The following is a 22,356-nucleotide window of genomic DNA, read 5'->3' on the forward strand; positions in this document are numbered from 1 at the left end:
TGTGTATTACTATTTTAGGTTGATTGACACCTTTTAGCTGACTGAAAGCACTCCTATCGGGCAGGTAAATGAAGAGACTGGTAATAGAAGGCCAGTGATGTTGACTGTCCAGAAAGTGCCTCGCATTGCCAAGCCTTCCAAGACTGGTAATGTTACGGACTCTGAGAGGGAGGAGGGAGACAAGGCCAAAGTGGAAGAAAGCCAGACCAATGTAGACTCAGGAGCAGCTGTGGAGATGAGTGCTCCTAAAGATGACTCCAGTCAGCTGAAAGAGACGCCATCTTCTCTGGAGTCTGACTACGCTCAGGGATCTGACATTGTTGTTAAAGGCCTATCTGATGACATGACCACTGTTCTTATCCGGGCCTGTGTGAGCATGATCAGCGTTCCCGTTGACCCCGACACCCTTCACGCCACTCTGCGTCTCTGTTTACGCCTTACACGTAACCACCACTATGCAATGATGTTTGCCGAGCTGAAGAGCACACGGATGATTCTGGGGCTGACGCAGAGTTCTGGATTCAATGGCTTCACGCCGCTGGTGACTCTGCTGTTCAGGCACATCATAGAGGATCCGGCCACTCTGCGCCACACCATGGAGAAGGTTGGTCTTGCTCATCAATATAATTCTGACAGGTTTTGAGGATACTTGCAGAAATTGCTTTATTTTTTATTTTTTTGAAAACCCTTTCGCACAATACTCCTAATCTTCAAGGTGGTGAGGTCAGCTGTGACCAGCGGCGCAGGTAGCACCACCTCAGGAGTGGTATCCGGCAGCCTTGGTTCTAGGGAGATCAATTACATCCTCCGTGTCCTTGGCCCCGCTGCCTGTCGCAACCCTGAATGCTTTATTGAAACAGCCAGCAACTGCATCCGCATTGCACTTCCTGCACCCCGTGGAGCTGGGACCAGTAAGTCAGCGAACAGATCTTAAAGTTTATTTAGAAGGAAAATACTTGCATTAGATCGGGGGTTAGGAGCGCTTTTAAATCTGAATTTATTTAGGTCTCCATCTGTTTACTGTTTACATCCCAAATGCTTTCCTCCTCCTACAGCATCTGATGATGAATTTGAGAACCTTCGAATTAAGGGACCTAATGCTGTGCAGCTAGTGAAGACAACTCCTCTGAAGTTGTCTCCTTTGCCCTCTATCCCTGATACCATCAAGGAGGTTGTCTACGACATGCTCAATGCCTTGGCTGCCTATCATGCTCCGGAAGAACGTAAGACATTTTCAAAGCATTTTCCTGATAGCCGCTGGTTTGGAGGATCTGATATGCAGTGTTGGTGGATTAAGTTATTTGAACTTCTCACCTATGTGTACATCTCTATAAAAAAACCTGTTTGTATGCGTTTTAGCTGAGCGTCCAGAGGAACGTGCTGCAGCTGCGCCTAGCACTCAAGATCTGTGCCAGATATTGCAGGATGTTGGTGATGATGTTTACCAGCAGTACCGGCTCACCCGTCAGGGGAGCGATTTTGACTCTCAGTCAGCCTTCCATATCAATGTAAGGCTCATTGAAGAACCTGTATAGTTTGTGCCTTACCATTAACATTTGTCATTAATAGGTCGATATCTCTTCCTTTCAGGCACAAGTCTTTGCTGCTGACGGTGGTGCGGCTGAGTCTTCCCAGTCTGGCACCCCACAAGGTGAAGGTAATTTTTATTTTACTTATTTATTCCCTGCTAACCCTAAGAAAGATGTGAAGTTCATACTCCAGTCACAATATTACTGTCAGTCTGATGGCTAACATCAGTTTTAGAAGTTTTGGTGAAATTTTCTGTTGGATGTCGATGGAGGTCACCAAGGTCTGTTTTTTTTTTTTCAATAGATTTGTTGCATTTGATCTCATCTAATAAATCTTTCTTTGTATTTTAAATTCTTTAGCGTCCACACCAGAGGAGATGCGGGAGGAAAAGAAGGAACAGGAAGGTGAGAAGGGTGCCAGCTCAGATGAGAGTAAAGCCGCTAAGGTGAAGGCAAGCAAGCCTCTTATGCCAACCTCGACCATCTTGAGATTGCTAGCTGAACTTGTTCGCTCTTATGTGGGCATCGCCACTCTAATCGCCTCCTACTCCTACACCGCTGGACAATCTGAGCTCATAAAGGAGGTAAGGAACCGAACTAGACGTCATTAACTTTTTAAAACCTATTTTTCTGCTTTTCCCATGTGACTTGCTTGTATCCTGACAGGATTGCAGTGTTCTAGCCTTTGTGCTTGACCACTTGCTGCCTCACACTCAAAATGCGGAGGACAAGGACACCCCAGCATTGGCACGTCTCTTCCTGGCCAGCCTAGCAGCGGCCGGCACCGGCACTGATGCCCAGGTGGCGCTGGTAAATGAGGTGAAGGCTGCCCTTAGTAGGGCCCTAGCAATGGCAGAAGGTGCAGAAAAGCATGCAAGGTAAATAAGTTTCAAATATTTTATACAGCCTGGCTACAACAGTATAGTTGTTGATCAGTTATACATTGGATCTTTCCAAACCTGTTTATATTGTCCATGTATTTTGTTTTCTCAGGCTTCAGGCAGTGATGTGCATCATCAGCACCATCATGGAGTCCTGTCCCTCCACATCAACTTTCTATAGTACAGCAGCTGCCAAGACTCAACATAATGGCATGAACAATATTATAAGACTCTTTCTCAAGAAAGGACTGGTCAATGACTTGGCGCGTGTGCCTCACAGCCTAGATTTGTCCAGGTAAACCATTAACCTATATTTGTTTAATTACTAAAAATAAATCTGAATTAGTTTATTCAACTTGTGGATTTCCACCAAAGTTTGTTACTTTTTGAAATGACCTTTTGTTATCGTTCTGGTCCATGTTGTATTTCCCTACACATAAAACGCAGCTCCACACTTTTACATACATGTTAATTTGTTAGTTTGTTTCCCTGTCTTAGCATTTTATAGCTTTATTGGATTTCTGCATTCTAAAACAACCTTACATTTATTCATTGATATTTTAGGCCTTTAAAGTCATAAAAACATTTGGATTTTCTGCTCTAGGTCTAAAATTACATTAAGTTACAGCTTAAACTATTAATTAACATTAACATTTTTTTAAATGTTGATAGAATGTACATAATTTGGGTCTTAAAATTAATTTACTAAAAACTGCTGAAACCCTTCATAATAATGTAGACTTTAACTTAGCAAGTACATTAGCAGTAGATTAATGAGAACTTTTCTTTTTTTTAATCTGGTTAATACGAACTAAAAACAGTAGAGTAAAATACAGTGGCTCCAATGAATATATATATGTTTTAAATCTGATTTAACAAAATTATTTGTGATCTCTTAAATTTCTCTCCTTAGTCCTAACATGGCCAACACGGTGAACGCAGCACTAAAACCTCTGGAGACTCTGTCACGCATTGTTAACCAACCCAGCAGTCTTTTTGGAGGCAAAGGTGGCTCCAGTAAGAGCAAGACAGAACATGAGACTGTGGGCACAGCCAGAGATAGCAATAGCAACACACAGGATCAAGGTACCTACCTGGAACTGACTAGGTTCTTACCAACTCCACTGATTATGCTGCACATGCTTGTTGTTCATAAATAAAATCTTATCCAGGAGAGTCTGGAGAAACGGAGCCAGTGGATGGCAGCCACAGGGTTCAGGGAGCAGACGCTGACCTCATGGATGGAGAAGCAGGAGAAGACACAGTGGTTATTGCTGGACAGCCAGAGGTTTTGAGCACACAAGCCATGCAGGTAAACGAAGATTGTATCACATGGAAATACTTTCAGGGTTTAAAAAGCCGTTTTGTAGGCGCGTCGCTGGTGGTATAGGGGTTAGCGTGCGACCACATATAGAGGCTATAGTCCTCGAAGCGGCCGTCACGGGTTCGAGTCCCGGACCCGGCGACCTTTGCCGAATGTCTCCCCCTCTCTTTGCCCCCTCCTTCTTGTCTGCCTACTATCAAAAATAAAGGCCTCTAGTGACGAAAGAAAAAAAAGCCGTTTTGTCAAAGTTAATATTACTTAAGAGACTACGTCGTGAGGATTTCTTTGCTCCTTTACTTAATTTCGTTTTTTGTTCATGCAGGTTGAGAATGAGTTGGTGGACCTCATTGATGAGCTGCTGGAGAGAGATGTTGGTACAGCAAATAGTGCAATTATAGGTAAACCAATCAAAAGACATTAATTGTGATTGTGATCTTTCATAGAATGTTTACTGCAGTAATGTAGAGTATTCCTACAGCAAAGTAAGATGGTTCCAGGACAAAATAAATTTCTTACAAAATGTTATACCATGAAAAAAATAACTATGCCTCTTCTAATATTGGGTAATGCTTTTGTTGACCCAAATGTGCATCTTTCATTGTATTTAATGGCAATTAGTTGGACGTAGTGGTGGGGACGAATCACAAGAGGATGTGTTGATGGATGAGGTCCCATCCAACATCAGCCAGGCATCCACTCTTCAGGCTAACCGTGAAGGTATGTCATGGACACATCAGACAGCTCTCTGATGATCATTTTGTTTAATAAACAGTAAAAATAATATGCCCCATTTTTATTTAGTTCAGTTACATTAAAATAAAGTATTCTATTTGTTTCATAAGCTAATCAACACGGATGATTGCATCAAAATGTCCACCTTTAGGTCCAGAAAAAACATCTAGATTATCAGAATGATTAACTCGCCACTTAATGTGGCTGCTTTTATTGATACAGGAACTTTGTGTGTAACTTCTTCATTAGACTCAATGAATATTCTCGAACCAGAAGATGAGGAACACACTCAAGAAGAGGACTCTAGTGGCAGCAATGATGATGAAGACAGTCAGGATGAGGAAGAGGAGGAGGAAGAGGAGGAGGAGGACCAGGTCTGGATATATGCAGTAAAGTTTGTTCAAGTCTTATTGATGGTTCTTACCCATGCTTACTGCTGCTGCCATATCTTTAAGGATGATGAAGAAGGAGATGAGGATGATGACGATGAAGGATCAGAGATGGAGCTGGATGAAGACTTCCCTGACATCAACGCTGCACCACACATCCGGTTTGAAAGGTTCGACAGGGATGATGACCTCATCATAGAGTTTGATAACATGTTTTCCAACAACGGTAGGTAGACACGTTCTACATTTTCCTTTATGTCTAAATATGTTTCTTTAAAAGTTTTTTTTCTCTCAAAGTTTGGGATATCTTGCATTATCTTTTTCCATCAAAAAAACAAAATGTTCTCCAGTTTTTTTCTCCACATTTCAAAAGATTTTGCTAGTGCTTTCATCTAATGCTGTCATATGTCTTCTGTCGTTCCTCCATCAGCTGACATCCCTTCCTCCCCAGGGAACATCCCCAGCTCCCACCCTCTGATGGTGCGCCACGCTGACCACAGTTCCCTCACTTTAGGCGTGGCCGGTTCTAGCAGCCGGCTGGCACAGGGCATGGGTCGCAGCCAGCGAACGCTTCGTCAACTCACTGCCAACAGTGGACACACCATCCATGTCCACTACCCTCATAACCGCCAGCCCAATCCTCCACTCATTTTGCAAAGGTAAAACAAGGGGGCTTGGAACCATGTGAGGCCTGAACTCTGCGACCTACAGCTTTCCTCGGCTTATTTTGTTCTAGTAATAATTAGAATATCTGCCCTCTTGTTCTGTTTCAGACTGTTGGGACCTAGTGCGGCAGCAGACATTTTACAGCTGTCCAGCTCTCTGCCACTGCAGTCCCGTGGTCGTGCCCGGCTTTTGGTTGGAAATGAGGATGTTCACATCATTGCTCGTTCTGATGATGAATTGCTGGATGATTTCTTCCATGAACAAAGCAGCACCGGGGGACAAGCAGGTAGGAATTACAACAAACTCCAGTCTATAGGGACGTTTCGTCTGCGGGAACCAGGCAGAAAATCAGAGCAGGAAAAGGCTCTGCCAGCTAGCTAGGTTTTTTTTTTTTGCTAGCAGTATTATAAATTAGTCATTTCAGTTTAAACTCATATACAGCTTTGTAAAAGATTTGTAATTATTGATTTGTGCTGATATCCATCTGTGGAGAAAGGGGGAGTAACTCCAGGCAAAGTCATACTTAGAGATTTTAAAAGGTTTGTCCTGAAGCACAAATAAAAACAACCAGAACTCCTATCGATCATTAAGATTTTAGGTTAGGAAACGAGGCACAGTGCTGTTAATTATGAAGGGGATTCATACTCCTTTTTGACTTCTCTCTTGGATGGTAATTAGTAAATGTCTGTGAATGTTACAACCTTTTCTGACTTTAAAGTGATTTGAATTCGGTTTGTAAGTCAACACCTGTGATTATTCCCATAGTTATTATGGCTGCAGAACTCTACTGAAAATCATGGCATTTTATTTTCACGACGGGACCCTCTCGCCCTCACTTAATGGTTTTTTCCACTAAACTTGATCCCAGTGCTTTACTGGTGTTAGTGCTAGTTCTGCATCCAACTCTGGCCCTGAGAATCTAGTGCTAAGCTAGCACCAGTTCGCTTCTAGACCAGAGTAACTGCTTTCGTCAGGAGCTAGAGGTGGACTCTAGGAGAACATCAACCAATCAAAACATGTTGAGCGACATGTTTTAAAATTTAGGGCTTGGTTTTATGTTTGGTTTCAAATGCTCTCAGGTGGTAGAAACGCAACCTGTTTTTTTTTTTTTCGCAGAACGAGTTAAGAGCTGGCTCTGACACCAGCCCCGGTTAGGCTATGTGGAAAGCACGTGGAAAAGCCCTATGTGTAGCTAAACAAGACCTCTGTTAACACTTATGCTGTATGAGTTATTACTCAGGGAACATACTTGAATAGTCAATACAAGCCTCAACTAAATATTTACGACTTATTTTCCTGAAGTGTTAACATGTGTTGCATCTCTCTAGGTACTCTCTCGAGTATTCCCACTGCCTTAACTAGATGGACAGACGAGTGCAAAGTGCTGGATGCTGAGAGTACGCACGACTGTGTAGCAGGTAAACTGATCTTAAACCTGTTTCAATAACAATAAACTGAGAACTCGGCTTTTATTAAGAGCAGTGTTTGGCTAAGTTAGGGTTACTGAAAACTGAATGTTTTAAATTCTTCTTTTAAAAGGAATATGGTAATTAATTATGTTTACTAAATAGATCAAATTCTACAGAGTTCCAGTTCATAATACAGGTTCTGCAAGGTCCTAAAATCTCTTGAATTATTTAATAATCTTAATTTTATGCTTTCAGAAGTCCTACTAAATACTGGCAGATGTTTCATACTCTGTAATTACATGTAGATATGTGTTAAATGTGTACGCTCCTTCGTTTGTGGTTCTGTGATTTGCAGCTCTGGCTTAAAATTGTGTGTTTAGGCAAAAAAGAAAAAAAATCTAAATATTCTTGTTACATTTATCCACTACCTGCTACCTTATTATGGGAAAGTGCTTTTTTTTAAAGAGATTTGGCTTCCAAACAAATATAATTGCTGTCTAAAACATGTCTTCAATAAATGTTATGAAGCCTATTACATACAGTAAGGACATGTTGGAGTCAGGTTAAAATGCATAAAAACATTTAAATCCCATAATAGTTGTTGAAAAACAACAATTTAAATTAACCAAGGTATATTTACATAGCTTATGTTGTTAAGTGAGGCAAATATAGGTTATTTGTTATCTTAAAATTTAATCATAATGGTCTTAAAGTCTTAAATTTAAGTTACTGAAACTTCCTGTTACGTCTTTCTGTTTGCTACACAGGTTTAGCCTCAGTTTGCTGTAGCACTGTTCAGCTGTTTACGTATTTTGTTTTGCACACAAACTACATGGAGTAGTCAAGTCTAAATTCGCCTATTGTAATTCCTTAATTTTTGACCAGTTGAAACGGCTAATATGGAGTTTTGTGGTCTGGTGTAAACCCCTATGCAACAAGCTTCACATTTGAACTGCAGCCACAACAAAATTGGTACAAGGACTTCTCTCATATGAATTATTTTTTTGTGTGTGTGCTTTGTTGTTTTTTTTTTTTAGTGGTGAAAGTGCCAATCCTGCAGCATTTGGAGAGTCTAAGAGACGAGGAACTGGAAGAACGCAGGGAGAAGAGGAGGAGGCAGCTGGCTGAGGAAGAGGAGTCCAAACAGAATGAGAGGAGGGCGTCTGGTGCAGAGCAAGTCAGGGAACAGAGCTTACAGGTTTGCTGAGAATATATCTTGTTGGCTGAAGAACAATTTTTACCCCTGCCTTGTTGTCTAGGGGAATTTCATGCCTAATGTGTAACCAGTTTTGTGTATTCCAACAGGCTGATGGAAAAGAAAACTTGTTCTTTTGTTGTACATATTTGGAAATACTACCTTATGGTTTAATTTCATGGTATTTTAGTGGTTGCTTGGAAGTGCTTTTATAACATTTGCAATTGCACAAATTCAATGTGTAAAAGGAGGAGGGTTAAACAACATACAGCAATGATTAAACATATTTAATTTAATATGAGAAGATCTATTTCTTTAGTGCTTTTATGGCCCATTTATTGTAAAACAGTTCTAAAGATACACTTATAATGGGATTTATAATAAGTTGTTTTTAAAATATAAGTAATCAAATACCCTTTGTAGTAAATGCTGACGTTTTGTTGTTGGATATTTTTTGTCCATAGGGTTCTGGACTGGACACAGTTAATGGTGCGGAGAACACTGCAGGTACTGATATTTATAATATTACCAATATTTTGTTTCAGTCATCATTTAAAAAAAATTTTGAAGTGTACCAAGAAGCAAGCACCCAGCTGGCTGTGCGTGCTGTGGGATGAGGTAGTAGTTTGTATAGTTTTAGGATCACACCAGATCTGGGAGATAACTATACAGTCTACTGTCTTTCTTATGGCCACGCCTTATCATCTGCACATCTTTATTTGGAGCAAAATATTTTTTCTTCTTTTTTAAAGCTCCTCGCTTATCATTATTACAACAATGTTTGCCAAATATTTTTTATCATGCATGCAGATTTGAAAAATAGCCCTTTTAGGGCCAGCAGTAATGGGATCTTTGGTCTCTGTTATGCTACAAAAGGACTTTTTCAGGCAGTTTTTCATCCATCCTTCCTCTTAGACAGGAAAGGTCATTTCCAGTCATCATGAAGTTGATCTGGGTGATCATTTTAATCCTGTGGTTAAACTCTCTCCATCCTGATTGTTGCAATCTCATCCACTTCTAAGAATTTCCTTTCGTAAAGAAATGATGCGTCACTGAAAGGGTTGGAAATGATGAAAATCATTTACTTTACACTTAACTCTCAGATTTATTTGAGAATTTAAGCTTAATCAAAGCTATCTTAGCAATGTTAACCACCAGAAAATGTGACGTGAACTGTACCAGTAGTTTTTCATACAGAGACTCCAGTGACCAACAACTAGGATGAACTGCATGTTTATTTCTCTAAGTCGTCGTCCATACGCATCTTGCTGCGAGTGCCTGCGCTGTGGTGAGGTAGTAAGTTGTGTTGTTGGAGGGGATCAGGATTGTGCACCCCATACAGGAGATAACTATACAACTTACTTCCTTCCTCAGTAGAGGTTGATTGCATCTGGTAAATATTTTAACACTTCATTATACTCTTGTATGGGTTTGCAGTTTTTTACATTTACATAACATTTTTAAAGATTTCAGCTACTGTAAGTGTGGCCTCCATTTATAAAAATCCTTTTTGTTAAGCCGTAAAATAAGATCATGAGATCTGGTAGATGTACTCAAATGCTTACAGTAATGCAATTGTAAGCGTTGAACTCCAGATGCACCTGTTTTAACACTCTCTCCACCTGGATGTCATAGAGGGTGAGCAGGCTCAGGAGGGTCCGATGGCATGCCTGGACACACCCAGGGTCTCAGAGGGCTTCATCACTGCTCCCCCGTCTGGAGAGGTCACTCCCACCACCCCCGCTCCCCACGAACAGGCCCTGGTCTCCCTGGAGACCGCTATTAGTCAACAAGTACACCAGCCAATTGCTGACCTGCTCCTGGCTGAGTCGCATGCCAGCTCACTGGCGGCTCTGGCAGGGGCTGGCCTTCCCACCCTATCTGAAACTCTGAGACCAAACACCGAAGCAGAAGCATCTCAGATGGAAATGTCCCCGGCTCCCACAACTGGTGAGAGAGTTGGAGGAGGTGGTGGAGGAGGAGCATTGGATGAAGACAGGGAAGGTAGATTAACTTTAAACAGACAATTTATACTGTTGCCAACGACAAGGACACATAAATACATTTGTACCTAGAAACCTCTCTTTGTGTGTTCTAAACCCAGTGAGAAAAGTTATCAGTCACCCTTTTCTCTCCTCAGCCTCCTTGAGCCCAGATATTGTAGAAAACACCGAGCCTGTAGCAGTTGGTGTGTCGCATTTGGAAGGATCCCCCATGGATACCAGCAGCCCTGCATCTGCTACTCAGGAAGAAGCTGCTCTCAATCCTCCTCAGACCACCCAGCTGTCTCAGGAGTTGTCTGGCAGCAGGGAGAATGAGCTGACTGATCGGCAGACAGATGCAGACACGGGGTGGGTAACATTTGTTATATTTCAGATCAAACTAATTGCATATACAACTCATTCTTTGTCAATGAAGTTGTCAATTTGCAGTAATACCTTTTTTAAAAGCAAAATTGTTATGAACCTTTTTGTTTTAACACTCAAGCTTGGTTTAAGATGTTAACAAGAGACAATGTCCGTTTTCTTTTATTCTTCAGCTCCACATCTGTTTCATCTCCTGGAGAGACGATGCCTAGGAGCGATAGTGCTGATAGCCAGTCCCAGGCCATCCAGGAAGAGCCTCTTCCATCCACCAGCAATGACGAGGAGGACCCACTTGCTGGTAAAGATTTTAATACGCAGCCCAAAAAAAATTATTTTCATCATAACTTGACATACACTACAAATATGTGGTTAATCAAGTAAAAAGACAGCCCATGTCATAATTATCTAATTCAGACTTTTCTGAGTCTACATGACAGGAGAGGAAGTATTTTTGCCAGAAGAGCACAGAAAAAAGTTGAAGAGCTACAGAACAAAACACAACACAGTGATATGGCCTTTTTCTTGATTAACTGCAGTAGAAGATGCAGCGAAGAAGCTTTTGCTACTTTTGCCTCCACAGATTATTTAGGAAGTTTGCAGTTTGTTGCTAGAGAAAAGGACCACCACTAAGTGCGCCACTAGGGCGGGCCAGTTATCGTACAGGTCACTGTTGTCAAAATGATATTGTGATGAGAACTAGTGAGAATGATGAGATAAGAATGCTATGCCAACACTGCATTTGATATCAGGTTTTATTGGTAGAGCATTATTTGTTTCTGACTGTATGCAATGAAAACGTGATGAATTATTTTAGTCACATATATTATTATATATCGTTCTTAAAATTAAAAGTCTACAACGTCCTTCCCTGTTCACTACCTGCATCTCATGTTTGTTTTTTGTTTTCTCAGGTATCAGTTTGCCAGAGGGTGTGGATCCTTCTTTCCTTGCAGCCCTTCCAGAAGACATCCGTCGAGAGGTCCTGCAAAATCAGCTCGGCATCAGACCACCTTCACGTCCTCCTGCTGCCACAACTATACCCTCCTCTGCTGCGCCTGTGCTTGGAGGACCAGGGGTTACGGAGGTCAGCCCTGAGTTTTTGGCAGCTTTGCCACCTGCTATTCAGGAAGAGGTGAGAGAAATTAAAACGTTAGATTATAGAAGATCAGATATTTACCTTTGAGATGTGTTTTTTTTTTCCAACCAATACAAGTGTGCGAATTGTTGATTTAGGTTCTTGCCCAGCAACGAGCTGAGCAGCAGCGAAGAGAGCTAGCGCAACAGCCTCCACAGGGTGACACTCCCCTGGATCCGGTCACTTTCATCCAGACACTACCATCAGAGCTCCGGCGTAGTGTTCTGGAGGACATGGAAGACAGTGTGTTGGCTGTCATGCCTCCGGACATTGCTGCTGAGGCAGCTGCATTGCGTAGAGAGCAAGAGGCGCGTCAGAGACAGCTGATGCATGAGAGGCTGTTCGGTCATAGCTCATCTTCAGCCCTTTCAGCCATCCTGCGCTCACCTGCCTTCACCAGCCGGTTAGGAAGCAACCGAGGTGTTCAGTACACCCGTCTAGCTGTCCAGAGAGGAGGACCGTTTCAGATGGGTGGAACAAACCACAGGTGAGGAAATATAATCACGTTTGTTGCCTTTCTTCAGTGCAAAGTTTTGGATGAGGTTTATTAGAGACGCGAGTTAGTACTACGTTCTAAAATGTCAAATCATATGGTTCTTCCGATTTCTCACAAATGTTTTTGTTTTCTTCAGACCATCCAGCTCCAGTGTAGATTCTTTGTTGCGCCTGCGTGGACGATTGCTGCTGGACCACGAGGCGTTGTCCTGCCTGCTGGTTCTGCTGTTTGTGGACGAACCAAAGCTCAACACCAGTCGTCTGCACCGTGTGCTCAGGAACCTCTGCTACCACTCTCAGACTCGCGGGTGGGTCATTCGCAGCCTGCTGTCCATCCTCCAACGCAGCAGCGAGAGCGAGGTCTGTCTGGAGACGTCCCGTCTGGAAGATCCCCGTGGAAAGAGGAGCACCCAGGGAGGCTCTGGAGGAAAAGGTTCAGCCACCTCCTCCCTCTCCTCTTCATCATCGTCGTCGTCCTTAGAGCTGCTAAACAGGGTGGAGTCTCGAAGCTCTAGCCAGCTCTCTTGGCTCTCAGTCTCTATGGATGCAGCTTTGGGCTGCCGAACAAACATTTTTCAGATTCAGCGGGCATCAGGTAGGAAGCATGCTGACCGGCATTCAGTTGGCGGCTCCACGGGATCCGGAGCACTAGGAGTATCAGGCAGTGCTACAGGAGTCACATGTGCTGGAGGCGGAGGCTCCACAGTTCACATCCACCCTCAGGCAGCTCCAGTGGTCTGCCGACATGTCCTGGACACCCTTATCCAGCTAGCTAAGGTTAGATTTTTATTTATTTGTTAATGGTTGAAAAAATAAAATGTTAGTTTATAATACTTAGTTCTTTATTCTTGTCTGATTCTGCAGGTGTTCCCAAGTCACTTCACCCAGCAGCGATGTAAGGATGTGTCAGCAGCTGCCTCTGATCTGGATTCTCGTCTTTGTTCAGGTTCTTCTGGGGGAGGAAGTGGAGTTGGGAGCTCCAGGTCAGGGTCTCAGTCTCAGAGTAACCCTAATACTCAGAACTCCTTGGGTTACTCTGTAGCTACTCCTCAGTCTTTAGGCATCTCCACAGATTTCTGGGATCTGCTGGTCAAGCTCGACAACATGAACGTCAGCCGCAAGGGAAAAGCCAGTATGAAGACGGTGACCCTGGGTGGCGGTGTGGAGGCTGAGGGATCACAGTTCAGCTTAGAGACGTCCCCTCTTGGCCAGCTGATGAACATGTTATCTCATCCCGTAATCAGGCGGAGCTCGTTGTTAACCGAAAAGCTGCTGCGCCTTCTCTCCCTCATATCTATTGCCTTGCCCGACAACAAGGCAACGGAAGTGAATGCTGGACACCCGACCCCACAGGCTGCCAACCCTAACACAGCTAACTCAGGGCCCACAGGGTCGATCGTGACACCAGCATTAGTGGGCTCTGCCCAGCCCACTGTGACCGCACTTGGGGCCTCTGGAGGAGCTGCAGTCCAGGGTACATCCTCAGGAACAAGCATAACAGTCTCACAGGCTTCCTCTACTATGATCTCTATACCCACGTCCACTGGAATAACCTCTACAGGTAATCCATGAAGTAAAAATGCTCAAGTTTATCCACACACAACTTTCCAAAACGTTTAATCGGAAATTAATTTTGTGCACTTTTGGTGCGATAAATATTTTACTTATTTAGGAAAACAGAGGGGCCCTACTGTCAGTACAGAGAGCGACAAGATGGCCTCCACAGGACTCACTGAGAAACAGCTTCAACTTTCTGTGGAGGTATGACCAGACAATGGACTCATCGTGCTGTAGATTATTTTTTATTATTGCTTTTTTATCCCTTTTTGGGAAATTATGCCGTTAAAATAAGGTGCCTAAGAAAGTTCTCGTTGAAGTCAATCATTACTCTAACACCTAAAAGTTTTTTTTGTTTGTTTTTGGATCCTAAAATAAATCAATTTAAATATAACATTACCCATGTATGGCATAACCAGTAGGATTTTACGTTTAATAAAGTCTTATCTCATGGATTCATACACATACAACAAACGGGTTATGAGCCAAAAAGATGCATGATATTAGGTTTAAATGGACAAAATACATTTTAATCAGTATTTTGGAAGTAAATTAAGGGTGACCCCATATTCTTTTTGGTTTTCACATATAAAATTTTACCTAATCACAACCTTTGTTTTAAAGAATTTGGGATTAGTGATGAATAAATCAAAAATTCAGAATTGTATGCTTCTCTAATTCTAAGGTGGGCCTAAAGCCCAAAAATTAAAATGGGTAAAATTGAAATTTAGTGCTTTCACAAAAAAAGTTTTAGAAAAAACTTGTTTCTAAAGTGATTTTTAAAGATTTTATCTTCTGTGTGGAAATGGAGCCAGTTCAAGTGTAATCAGTGTATGTATTTTTAATATTGAACTAAAGGGGATCAGATGCAGTCCAGGCTTATTAAAATGAACAGTGAAATGGTCATTTTGTCCTATTCATCGCTGATAGAAGCTCACATGTTGCTGCCAACTTTAGCACCATTAGAGGCAAATGGTTAGCCACTCGCAGCAGTTTTTTGAGTGTTGCTAACTCAACAAGAGGTTTTCATTGCTCCATCAATAAAAAAGGACACCTCAAGAAGTACATCCTGTCTCAGTGATAAAGATAAATATGCTGTTGAGCTTGAAGCACCATCAAAACCAGGATTCATAATAATAGCAGTAAATAAGTTCTGTTGCTCTGTAAACTCTTAAAATGTTTCTCCCTCTTCTTTCTAAAGGTGCTGACGTCTCACTCATGTTCAGAAGAGGGTCTAGAGGATGCTGCTAACATTCTGCTGCAGCTATCTAGAGGAGACGGTTCCACCAGAGACACAGTGCTCAGACTGCTGCTTAGTGGAGCCAGACATCTCGGATACACTCTATGCAAGCAGATTGGTCAGTCTTGAAGAAGTTGTTCAGACATGGCTAATCCTGTCCTTCTTGATTTAATCACCTAATGTTTCTTCACAAACTTCTAACGTTGAGTTTTTCTCTCTCAGGCACATTACTGGCTGAGCTAAGGGAGTACAACTTGGAGCAGCAGAGGCAGGCACAAGCTGACTCACATTCCCCAGATGCACCTCCAGAGGATCCCTCCATATCTGCCAGGTTAAAGGGCAAGATGACCAGCAGGTGAGCAAAGTGATGTGTTTGATGCACACCATCTTTAAGTTGTCAACACAGAATAGAGAGGAAGTTTGAAAGACTTATTAAACGAGCTCAGGGTGATCAATTGTTGTCATCCACTGCTTTACATGCCTTACTGTTGGTGCACAGGTTCGATGGGTCAGAGAGCGTGGTGATCGTGGCGGCACAGAAACGCACTCTTGGGGGACGCGAGTTGCAGCTTCCCTGTATGAGCTCGCTAACATCCAAAACATCAACACAGAAGTTTTTCTTGCGAGTGCTGCAGGTGATTATTCAGCTACGTGAGGACACACGACGTGCCAACAAGAAAGCCAAACAAACAGGCCGGTTAGGTAAGACCGTTTTCTAGATACGATCCTCCTGACCTGCATACACAGTATTTTCTAAACATTAGATAAAACTTATCCTTTGCTCAAACGCTAGGCTCCAGCAGTCTGGGCTCAGCCAGCAGCATCCAGGCCGCAGTGCGCCAGCTTGAGGCTGAGGCCGACGCCATCATTCAGATGGTGAGAGAGGGGCAGCGTGCACGTCGGCTCCAACAGGCCCCCCCACCTACCGCCCCCTCTGCATCTGCCGCCGGGTCCTCAGTGGCTGTCCCTCATGCTCCCACTGGTGCTGCTCCCCCTACTGGCACGGCTGCTGCTGCCACGGTTAGCATGGCTGCACTGACATCAGGCATATTCCTACTCGCATTACCGAAACAAAACAAAAATCACTGGATACACAGTGTGGTAGTATGTTATTATCTACATAAATGCTTTAAAATTTTTAAAATTACATTAGTTACTGATTCTTGTTGGATTTAATTGGACCCCGTGCTTTATTGGCTTTAAGATTTATGAAATTTATGTGAAACCATTTTATTTTCTTCCAGATCCTTTTGTCTGCAAACATAACGTTGTATGCTGTCATTCAATCACGTCCATCTCGATTGATTTTAGTACTCAGACATCATCTTTGCTGGCATGATGTACATTGACAGCCCCATCAGTCAGTCAGATATGCCCATGATTGGTTGCATTGTGTTTCAGTGCCTTGACATTGACAGGTCCTGTTTATGGTTAAGTATGAATGTTTTGCTTGCTCCACTGCTCACGTCTGTTTGCCGGCAGTTGTGGCTTAATGCTTTTTCCTCGACCTTCTTCCCCAAAAACTCTTTCTGTGGACCATGGGAATGTCATCTTGCATGGCAGCCTTATAAGAGTTGCATTTTATACTGTGTAGAAAAACAACCATGTTTAATAAATGTTCCTGTTGCTGATCGTCCATCTTTGTTTTCTTTAGTCTGAAGTGCAGTCGGCGCCAGAAGCTCAGTCAGCACAAAGAGATGAATCTCCGATGGATGTTGACCAGCCATCCCCTCTGGAGCAGGATGCTGCACCTCTGGGTATGATTCGCATACACCCACCTTAGAAACACTCATCTATAAATTCATTTGTTTGTATTTTCATTTTAATAATACTATGGTTTTGTAATATTGTGTGTAAATTCATCAATATTATCATAGTTTTATTAAAATAAGTTTAGAAATATGCAAAAAGTGTTGTGCCGTATTATTAAGTACTATTCTGAGCATATTGACGCTAACCATCTCACAAAGAACGTCTGTTTTTACCTATAAGGTCTTTAGAATAAGACTGTTAGATTACCTGGATTAATAAAAAATAAGCAATACAGTTGTGTTGAAAAATTATTGCATTGTGTTCAAAAAAGTAAAACATTCTGGTCTGAAGCAATTCCTTAAAATAAAACTTTTGATTTATTAACCTACATGAAGTGATAAACAAGAAATATTAGGCTGTTCACAATATCGGTGTGCAATTTTCTTTCAAATTTCTTTCAAACATTTACTGTACACGCAGAAAAGTACTAGTAACATGTAGGTTTCATGTGAATCACTAACCTAATATTTAGTGAAATGTACACATTTATGACCTTGAATACCAAGTGTCCAAATTGTTTGGTAAGTTTACAGTGAAATGAGCTGTAAATACAAACGTTTTCACACAGTCTTTAGCATCCAGGAGCCAGAAAAGCATTAGTGAAATTTCTGAAGTCCATATTTGCCTTTCTCCTTTCAGATGAAGATGGAAGCACTCAGTCAGAAAGTGAGGAGAAACTTCCAGACCTCCCTCTACTCAGTGAGCAGCTGCTGTTGGATGAGCTGTGGGACATGCTTGGGGAGTGTCTGAAAGAGCTGGAGGAGTCTCATGACCAGCATGCTGTGCTGGGTAGGTGCAGTTATGGTTAAGACATACTTATTGACACTCTAATGTTGAAGGAGCCACACTTTGTGCTGCATTGCAATAACTGTAATGTTTCTCCAGTGCTCCAGCCAGCCGTGGAGGCCTTTTTTCTGGTTCACGCCACAGAGCGAGAGAGCAAACCTCCTGTTCGAGACACGCGAGAGAGCCAGCTTTCACACATTAAAGATGAACCTCCACCACTATCCCCAGCTCCTCTTACGCCTGCCACACCTTCATCCCTGGACCCGTTCTTTTCCAGAGAGCCGTCCTCCATGCACATCTCCTCTAACCTTCCACCAGACACCCAGAAATTCCTCCGCTTTGCTGGTGAGACTCAAGTCTATTTATGTGAAAATGATGCTGCTTCGTTTCAATGTTGTGCAGTTTCTAACAGGACTTACTGTGGTTTTAGAAACTCACCGCACAGTGCTTAATCAGATCCTACGACAGTCAACCACTCACCTGGCCGATGGGCCTTTTGCAGTATTAGTCGACTACATACGGATCCTGGACTTTGACGTTAAGAGGAAGTAAGAGGAGTTATTTCACACTGTCATCATGTGCTGTGATATTTGATGTTTTTAAGATGCGATTTCTTTTTTCCATCACTTGCAGGTACTTCCGCCAGGAGCTGGAAAGACTGGATGAGGGCCTGAGAAAGGAGGACATGGCTGTGCACGTGAGACGGGATCATGTGTTTGAGGACTCTTATAGGGAACTGCATCGCAAGAGCCCCGAGGACATGAAGAACAGACTGTAAGCTTTCCTTGCTTCTGTTTTCCCTCGTCTCAGTTCAGAACCTCTTAACTGAACCTTTACTCTGTTGCAGATATATTGTGTTTGAGGGGGAGGAGGGTCAGGATGCTGGAGGCTTGCTCAGGGAGTGGTACATGATCATTTCCCGAGAGATGTTCAACCCCATGTATGCGCTGTTCTGCACGTCACCAGGCGACCGTGTCACCTACACCATCAACCCCTCATCTCACTGCAACCCCAACCATCTCAGCTACTTCAAGTTCGTGGGTCGGGTTGTGGCCAAGGCGGTGTATGACAACCGGCTCCTGGAATGCTACTTCACTCGCAGCTTCTACAAACACATCCTGGGCAAAAGTGTCAGGTACCTGAGCTCCCGGCATTCTCAGCAAACGTTTGTTACATTTGCTCCTACTTAACACTTTGTCCTGCAGTTTACAAGTTGCAATTATTAACCTCAGTCCTTACTATATATGACAAATCCTCCATTTTGAACCCCTTAAATGCCGGTTTTAGTTTTTGACATTTCTGTTTTGTTATTTTTTTAACATAAACCACAAAAAGGGGCGGGGGTCATTTTTGGTGTGAAGTTGTTTAATTGTTTTCCCTGCTTTCCTTTGGCTCAGAAATGCTTTTAAGGATTTCCATAGAATATGTTGTCTGTTTTCTTTTTTCTGTTTGTTCAGATTTATATTTGATGGCCATCATTAACTTTGGTCCTCACCCTAGATTTTGAATATTCACATATCTGTGAATATTCAAAATGTGAATGTTTAACCACATAGTTGTCAGATTTAGAGAATAAAGACTCCTAATAAAAGTGTTCCCTTCCATCCCACATATGATAGTTGGAGGTATTGCATCAGCCTGGGGAGTCAAACGTCCGATTCTGTTTCTTTATTTTTAGTGCAAAGTTGTAAAGTCAAGTTTTTTTGTTTTGTTCTTCATTCTCTAAATGTGAATTGGTAGATTTATATTAAATGAGAAAATATCTTCACCTATTGGAAAAACTAACCTGAATCTTTGGAGAGAATTTATCACAAGGGAATAAAAAAATCAACTAAAATCAAATTACAGCAGTTTTGTACTCATATTTATTTTGTTTGGGAGTCAGTGGCTGTTTATCAAAGCTGTATTTGGTTTAAATAATACAATTAAAACACTGAATACAACCAATTTAATAGAAATTCCCTCACAGATGATCATAGTTCTGCAAAAATTTAAAAAAAGCACCAAGTGCCAAAGGAATTTTTGTAACGTACCCATATTTAGTCAACATGTTTTCTTCTTCTGAATCTTGTGCGCTGATCTTGTTTCAACAGGTACACAGACATGGAGAGTGAGGACTACCCATTCTTCCAGGGTTTGGTGTACTTGTTGGAGAATGACGTGTCCACGATGGGCTATGAGCTGACCTTCAGCACAGAGGTCAGTGTCTGTTTCAGTTAGTGTTTAGAAACAAACGGACCATGCCAGCACAACAATTTAACATTTAAATTCCCCTTTAAAAGCTGTAATTTTCTATTATTGCTGTTTTAGGTCCAAGAGTTTGGAGTGTGTGAAGTCAGAGACCTCAAGCCAAACGGAGCCAACATTGTTGTTACAGAGGAAAATAAAAAGGAATATGTTCATCTGGTGTGCCAGATGAAGATGACAGGTGAGATGTGTGCTTCTGTTTGATCACTTTATATTAAATCTCCACATGCTATTTAAAATGGTGATGTAGAAACAAAGCCACTAGGTGGCAGCAGTCATCTGTAAATATGCAGCAGAATTGGTAGGAATTTAATGAATGCAATTTTGTTTCTATTTTTGTTCTTTTATTTGATTTTGGTTTTTTTTTTAGGTGCAATCCGCAAACAGCTAGCAGCCTTCCTTGAGGGGTTCTACGAGATCATCCCCAAGAGACTGATCTCCATATTCACAGAGCAGGAGCTGGAGCTGCTCATCTCTGGCCTGCCTACCATTGACATCGATGACCTGAAGGCCAACACTGAATATCATAAATACCAGTCCAGCTCTATTCAGGTATAGTTCAGTAAAAATGGCACCAAAACCCAAAATAGTTTTACAGGAGATTCTACAGGACCGAAAAAGTCAAAATCTTCGATTTTAGGCCTTGACAAGTCACTAAGTTTTCTAGTTTTCCCACAATGTCTCTTAAATTACTTTTAGTTAATTTGTTGCTTATTCTTGATTTTCTTTTTTCAAAGAAATACGGTGGCAGCTTTCATTTATTTATCTTGTTCTAGTTCTGCCTGAGGAAGTCTGCCAAACACTTTGCCTTTTAAACTTTATTAAATCAAGCTGTACTTGTTTTATTTATTGTTACATATTAGATTTGAACAGTTTGCATTTTGGAGTTATTGTAAGTCCAAAATATAAATTATGAGGGTCTTAAAATGTCTCAAAAGGTCTTTAATATAAATAAAACTAGCAGAAACCCTGCTTCACAAAATACAGGATGCTTTAAAAGATCAACTTGTTTTGAAAATGTGTTTAAGCAAAATAATTACGTGTTTTTTGGGGGTTTTTTTGACGCTCTAGATCCAGTGGTTCTGGAGAGCCTTGCGGTCCTTTGATCAGGCGGACCGAGCCAAGTTCCTGCAGTTTGTCACTGGAACATCCAAGGTTCCCCTCCAGGGTTTCGCTGCTCTAGAAGGCATGAACGGCATCCAGAAGTTCCAGATCCACCGTGATGATCGATCAACTGACCGTCTGCCATCGGCTCATACCTGGTAAGTAAGGAAGCATCTTTATTTTGCTTGGCTGAATAAATGTCTAAATAAACCCAAATTGACATTTTCTTCTCTTCTTTCCTTCTTCAGCTTTAACCAGCTTGACCTTCCAGCCTACGAGAGCTATGAGAAGCTGAGACACATGCTGCTGTTGGCCATTCAGGAATGCTCAGAGGGATTCGGACTGGCTTAAACCTCGATACCCAGAGACATGCATACACCTAATTAGTTTGCCTACTCCTGACACATTCACACTGATAACTTCTGAACGCACGCACACACTATCATAGACATTACTGGATTACCTGTTGAACGGCCTAGTCTTGCTGGTTTCTATTCCATATAAAATGGATACAACCAGCGAGTGAAATAGACTGACTGATACTGCGTACAACACAGAGAGCCTCATTTGGACACGCTTGTGTCTCCCTTCCCAATTTATCGCAAATGGAAGCGAGGATTCATGGACTAATAAGAGATGTTTTCTTCATTTAGTTTGATTTCTCTGTACAAAAGGTTTGGGAGTTTATTATGTTCAATCTTTTTTGTTCTCTGGCTGTGTAAAAAGAAAAAAAAAAAGAATGTTGTTTGAACAGGATGGTTATAAAACCTTTGGGGAAAAAACCGTTGGTGTTTCCTGTTGCAACTTTGTGACATCACAAGCCTTGACAATAGGGGACATTTTTATGGGGGGGGGGGATGAACAACTCGGACATTTTGGAGATATTCACCAAAATGCACTTTTCAAAGCTTTGTGGCATTTTTAAAGGAGGATGGTACAAACAATGAAGAGTGATTTAAAAACATTAACCATAACTTTTAGAGTATTTTTGGCTATTAAACCGCTGACCCAGCCTTGAGCCTTTGAATCAGAGTGGAATAACTACATGAATAAATGCATAAAGTTTCATTCATTGTCTTTTAAAAGTGTTTTAGCCGTTGTTTGCTGTTTATTTCGTTGGACATGATTGTGTCGAACCGCAGTCCTTGCTGGACTCTTCTCAGCTGAGTCCACATGGAGCACTCAATGAATGACTTCAGTGTTTGACATCTGATGTCCTCCTGCACTGCCTGGAGCTGCTGGGTTCAAACGTTTGCTTTCAATCAGACTTAGCAGGATCCCGGCCTCTATTATTTTACCCAGCACCTCTTGATTATTTCTGATGCCAGAGTACCCTGAGGAGACGAAGCTTTGAAATCTCTCATAAGTTTGTGTTTCAAATCCTCGTTTTTATCATCAGGTGGCTGGTAATGGAACTTCGCTGTCATTTTCTACTTTTATGAAGGAACAAACGTGTTGCAGGAACTTTGGTTGCACCGTTTTCTCACCT

The 22,356-nt window shown here is 42.0% G+C and overlaps 1 protein-coding gene across 1 annotated transcript in view; it reads left to right on the top strand.

Annotated features, from left to right (window-relative positions):
- huwe1 (HECT, UBA and WWE domain containing E3 ubiquitin protein ligase 1) overlaps positions 1–21,935 on the top strand; it is a 42,531-nt gene extending 20,596 nt beyond the window's left edge. Inside the window, exons 40-81 of the mRNA XM_047362324.1 lie at positions 65–604; positions 716–911; positions 1,056–1,223; positions 1,360–1,508; positions 1,591–1,657; positions 1,890–2,113; positions 2,196–2,407; positions 2,523–2,705; positions 3,324–3,496; positions 3,583–3,722; positions 4,057–4,132; positions 4,353–4,451; positions 4,689–4,840; positions 4,922–5,081; positions 5,286–5,514; positions 5,629–5,807; positions 6,850–6,939; positions 7,968–8,128; positions 8,590–8,632; positions 9,761–10,129; positions 10,266–10,476; positions 10,665–10,789; positions 11,403–11,623; positions 11,725–12,113; positions 12,259–12,898; positions 12,986–13,682; positions 13,794–13,882; positions 14,880–15,036; positions 15,141–15,273; positions 15,418–15,620; positions 15,712–15,938; positions 16,573–16,675; positions 17,370–17,519; positions 17,616–17,861; positions 17,947–18,064; positions 18,150–18,290; positions 18,364–18,651; positions 19,610–19,715; positions 19,827–19,944; positions 20,134–20,315; positions 20,835–21,025; positions 21,116–21,935. Coding sequence (XP_047218280.1) covers positions 65–604; positions 716–911; positions 1,056–1,223; positions 1,360–1,508; positions 1,591–1,657; positions 1,890–2,113; positions 2,196–2,407; positions 2,523–2,705; positions 3,324–3,496; positions 3,583–3,722; positions 4,057–4,132; positions 4,353–4,451; positions 4,689–4,840; positions 4,922–5,081; positions 5,286–5,514; positions 5,629–5,807; positions 6,850–6,939; positions 7,968–8,128; positions 8,590–8,632; positions 9,761–10,129; positions 10,266–10,476; positions 10,665–10,789; positions 11,403–11,623; positions 11,725–12,113; positions 12,259–12,898; positions 12,986–13,682; positions 13,794–13,882; positions 14,880–15,036; positions 15,141–15,273; positions 15,418–15,620; positions 15,712–15,938; positions 16,573–16,675; positions 17,370–17,519; positions 17,616–17,861; positions 17,947–18,064; positions 18,150–18,290; positions 18,364–18,651; positions 19,610–19,715; positions 19,827–19,944; positions 20,134–20,315; positions 20,835–21,025; positions 21,116–21,218 — 8,448 coding nt within the window. The 3' untranslated portion in view covers positions 21,219–21,935. The remainder of the gene's footprint in view (positions 1–64; positions 605–715; positions 912–1,055; positions 1,224–1,359; positions 1,509–1,590; positions 1,658–1,889; positions 2,114–2,195; positions 2,408–2,522; positions 2,706–3,323; positions 3,497–3,582; positions 3,723–4,056; positions 4,133–4,352; positions 4,452–4,688; positions 4,841–4,921; positions 5,082–5,285; positions 5,515–5,628; positions 5,808–6,849; positions 6,940–7,967; positions 8,129–8,589; positions 8,633–9,760; positions 10,130–10,265; positions 10,477–10,664; positions 10,790–11,402; positions 11,624–11,724; positions 12,114–12,258; positions 12,899–12,985; positions 13,683–13,793; positions 13,883–14,879; positions 15,037–15,140; positions 15,274–15,417; positions 15,621–15,711; positions 15,939–16,572; positions 16,676–17,369; positions 17,520–17,615; positions 17,862–17,946; positions 18,065–18,149; positions 18,291–18,363; positions 18,652–19,609; positions 19,716–19,826; positions 19,945–20,133; positions 20,316–20,834; positions 21,026–21,115) is intronic.
- The last annotated feature ends 421 nt before the right edge of the window (positions 21,936–22,356 follow it).

The sequence above is a fragment of the Girardinichthys multiradiatus genome, chromosome 1 (genome assembly GCF_021462225.1).
Source record: "Girardinichthys multiradiatus isolate DD_20200921_A chromosome 1, DD_fGirMul_XY1, whole genome shotgun sequence".
NCBI classification, from domain to species: domain Eukaryota; kingdom Metazoa; phylum Chordata; class Actinopteri; order Cyprinodontiformes; family Goodeidae; genus Girardinichthys; species Girardinichthys multiradiatus.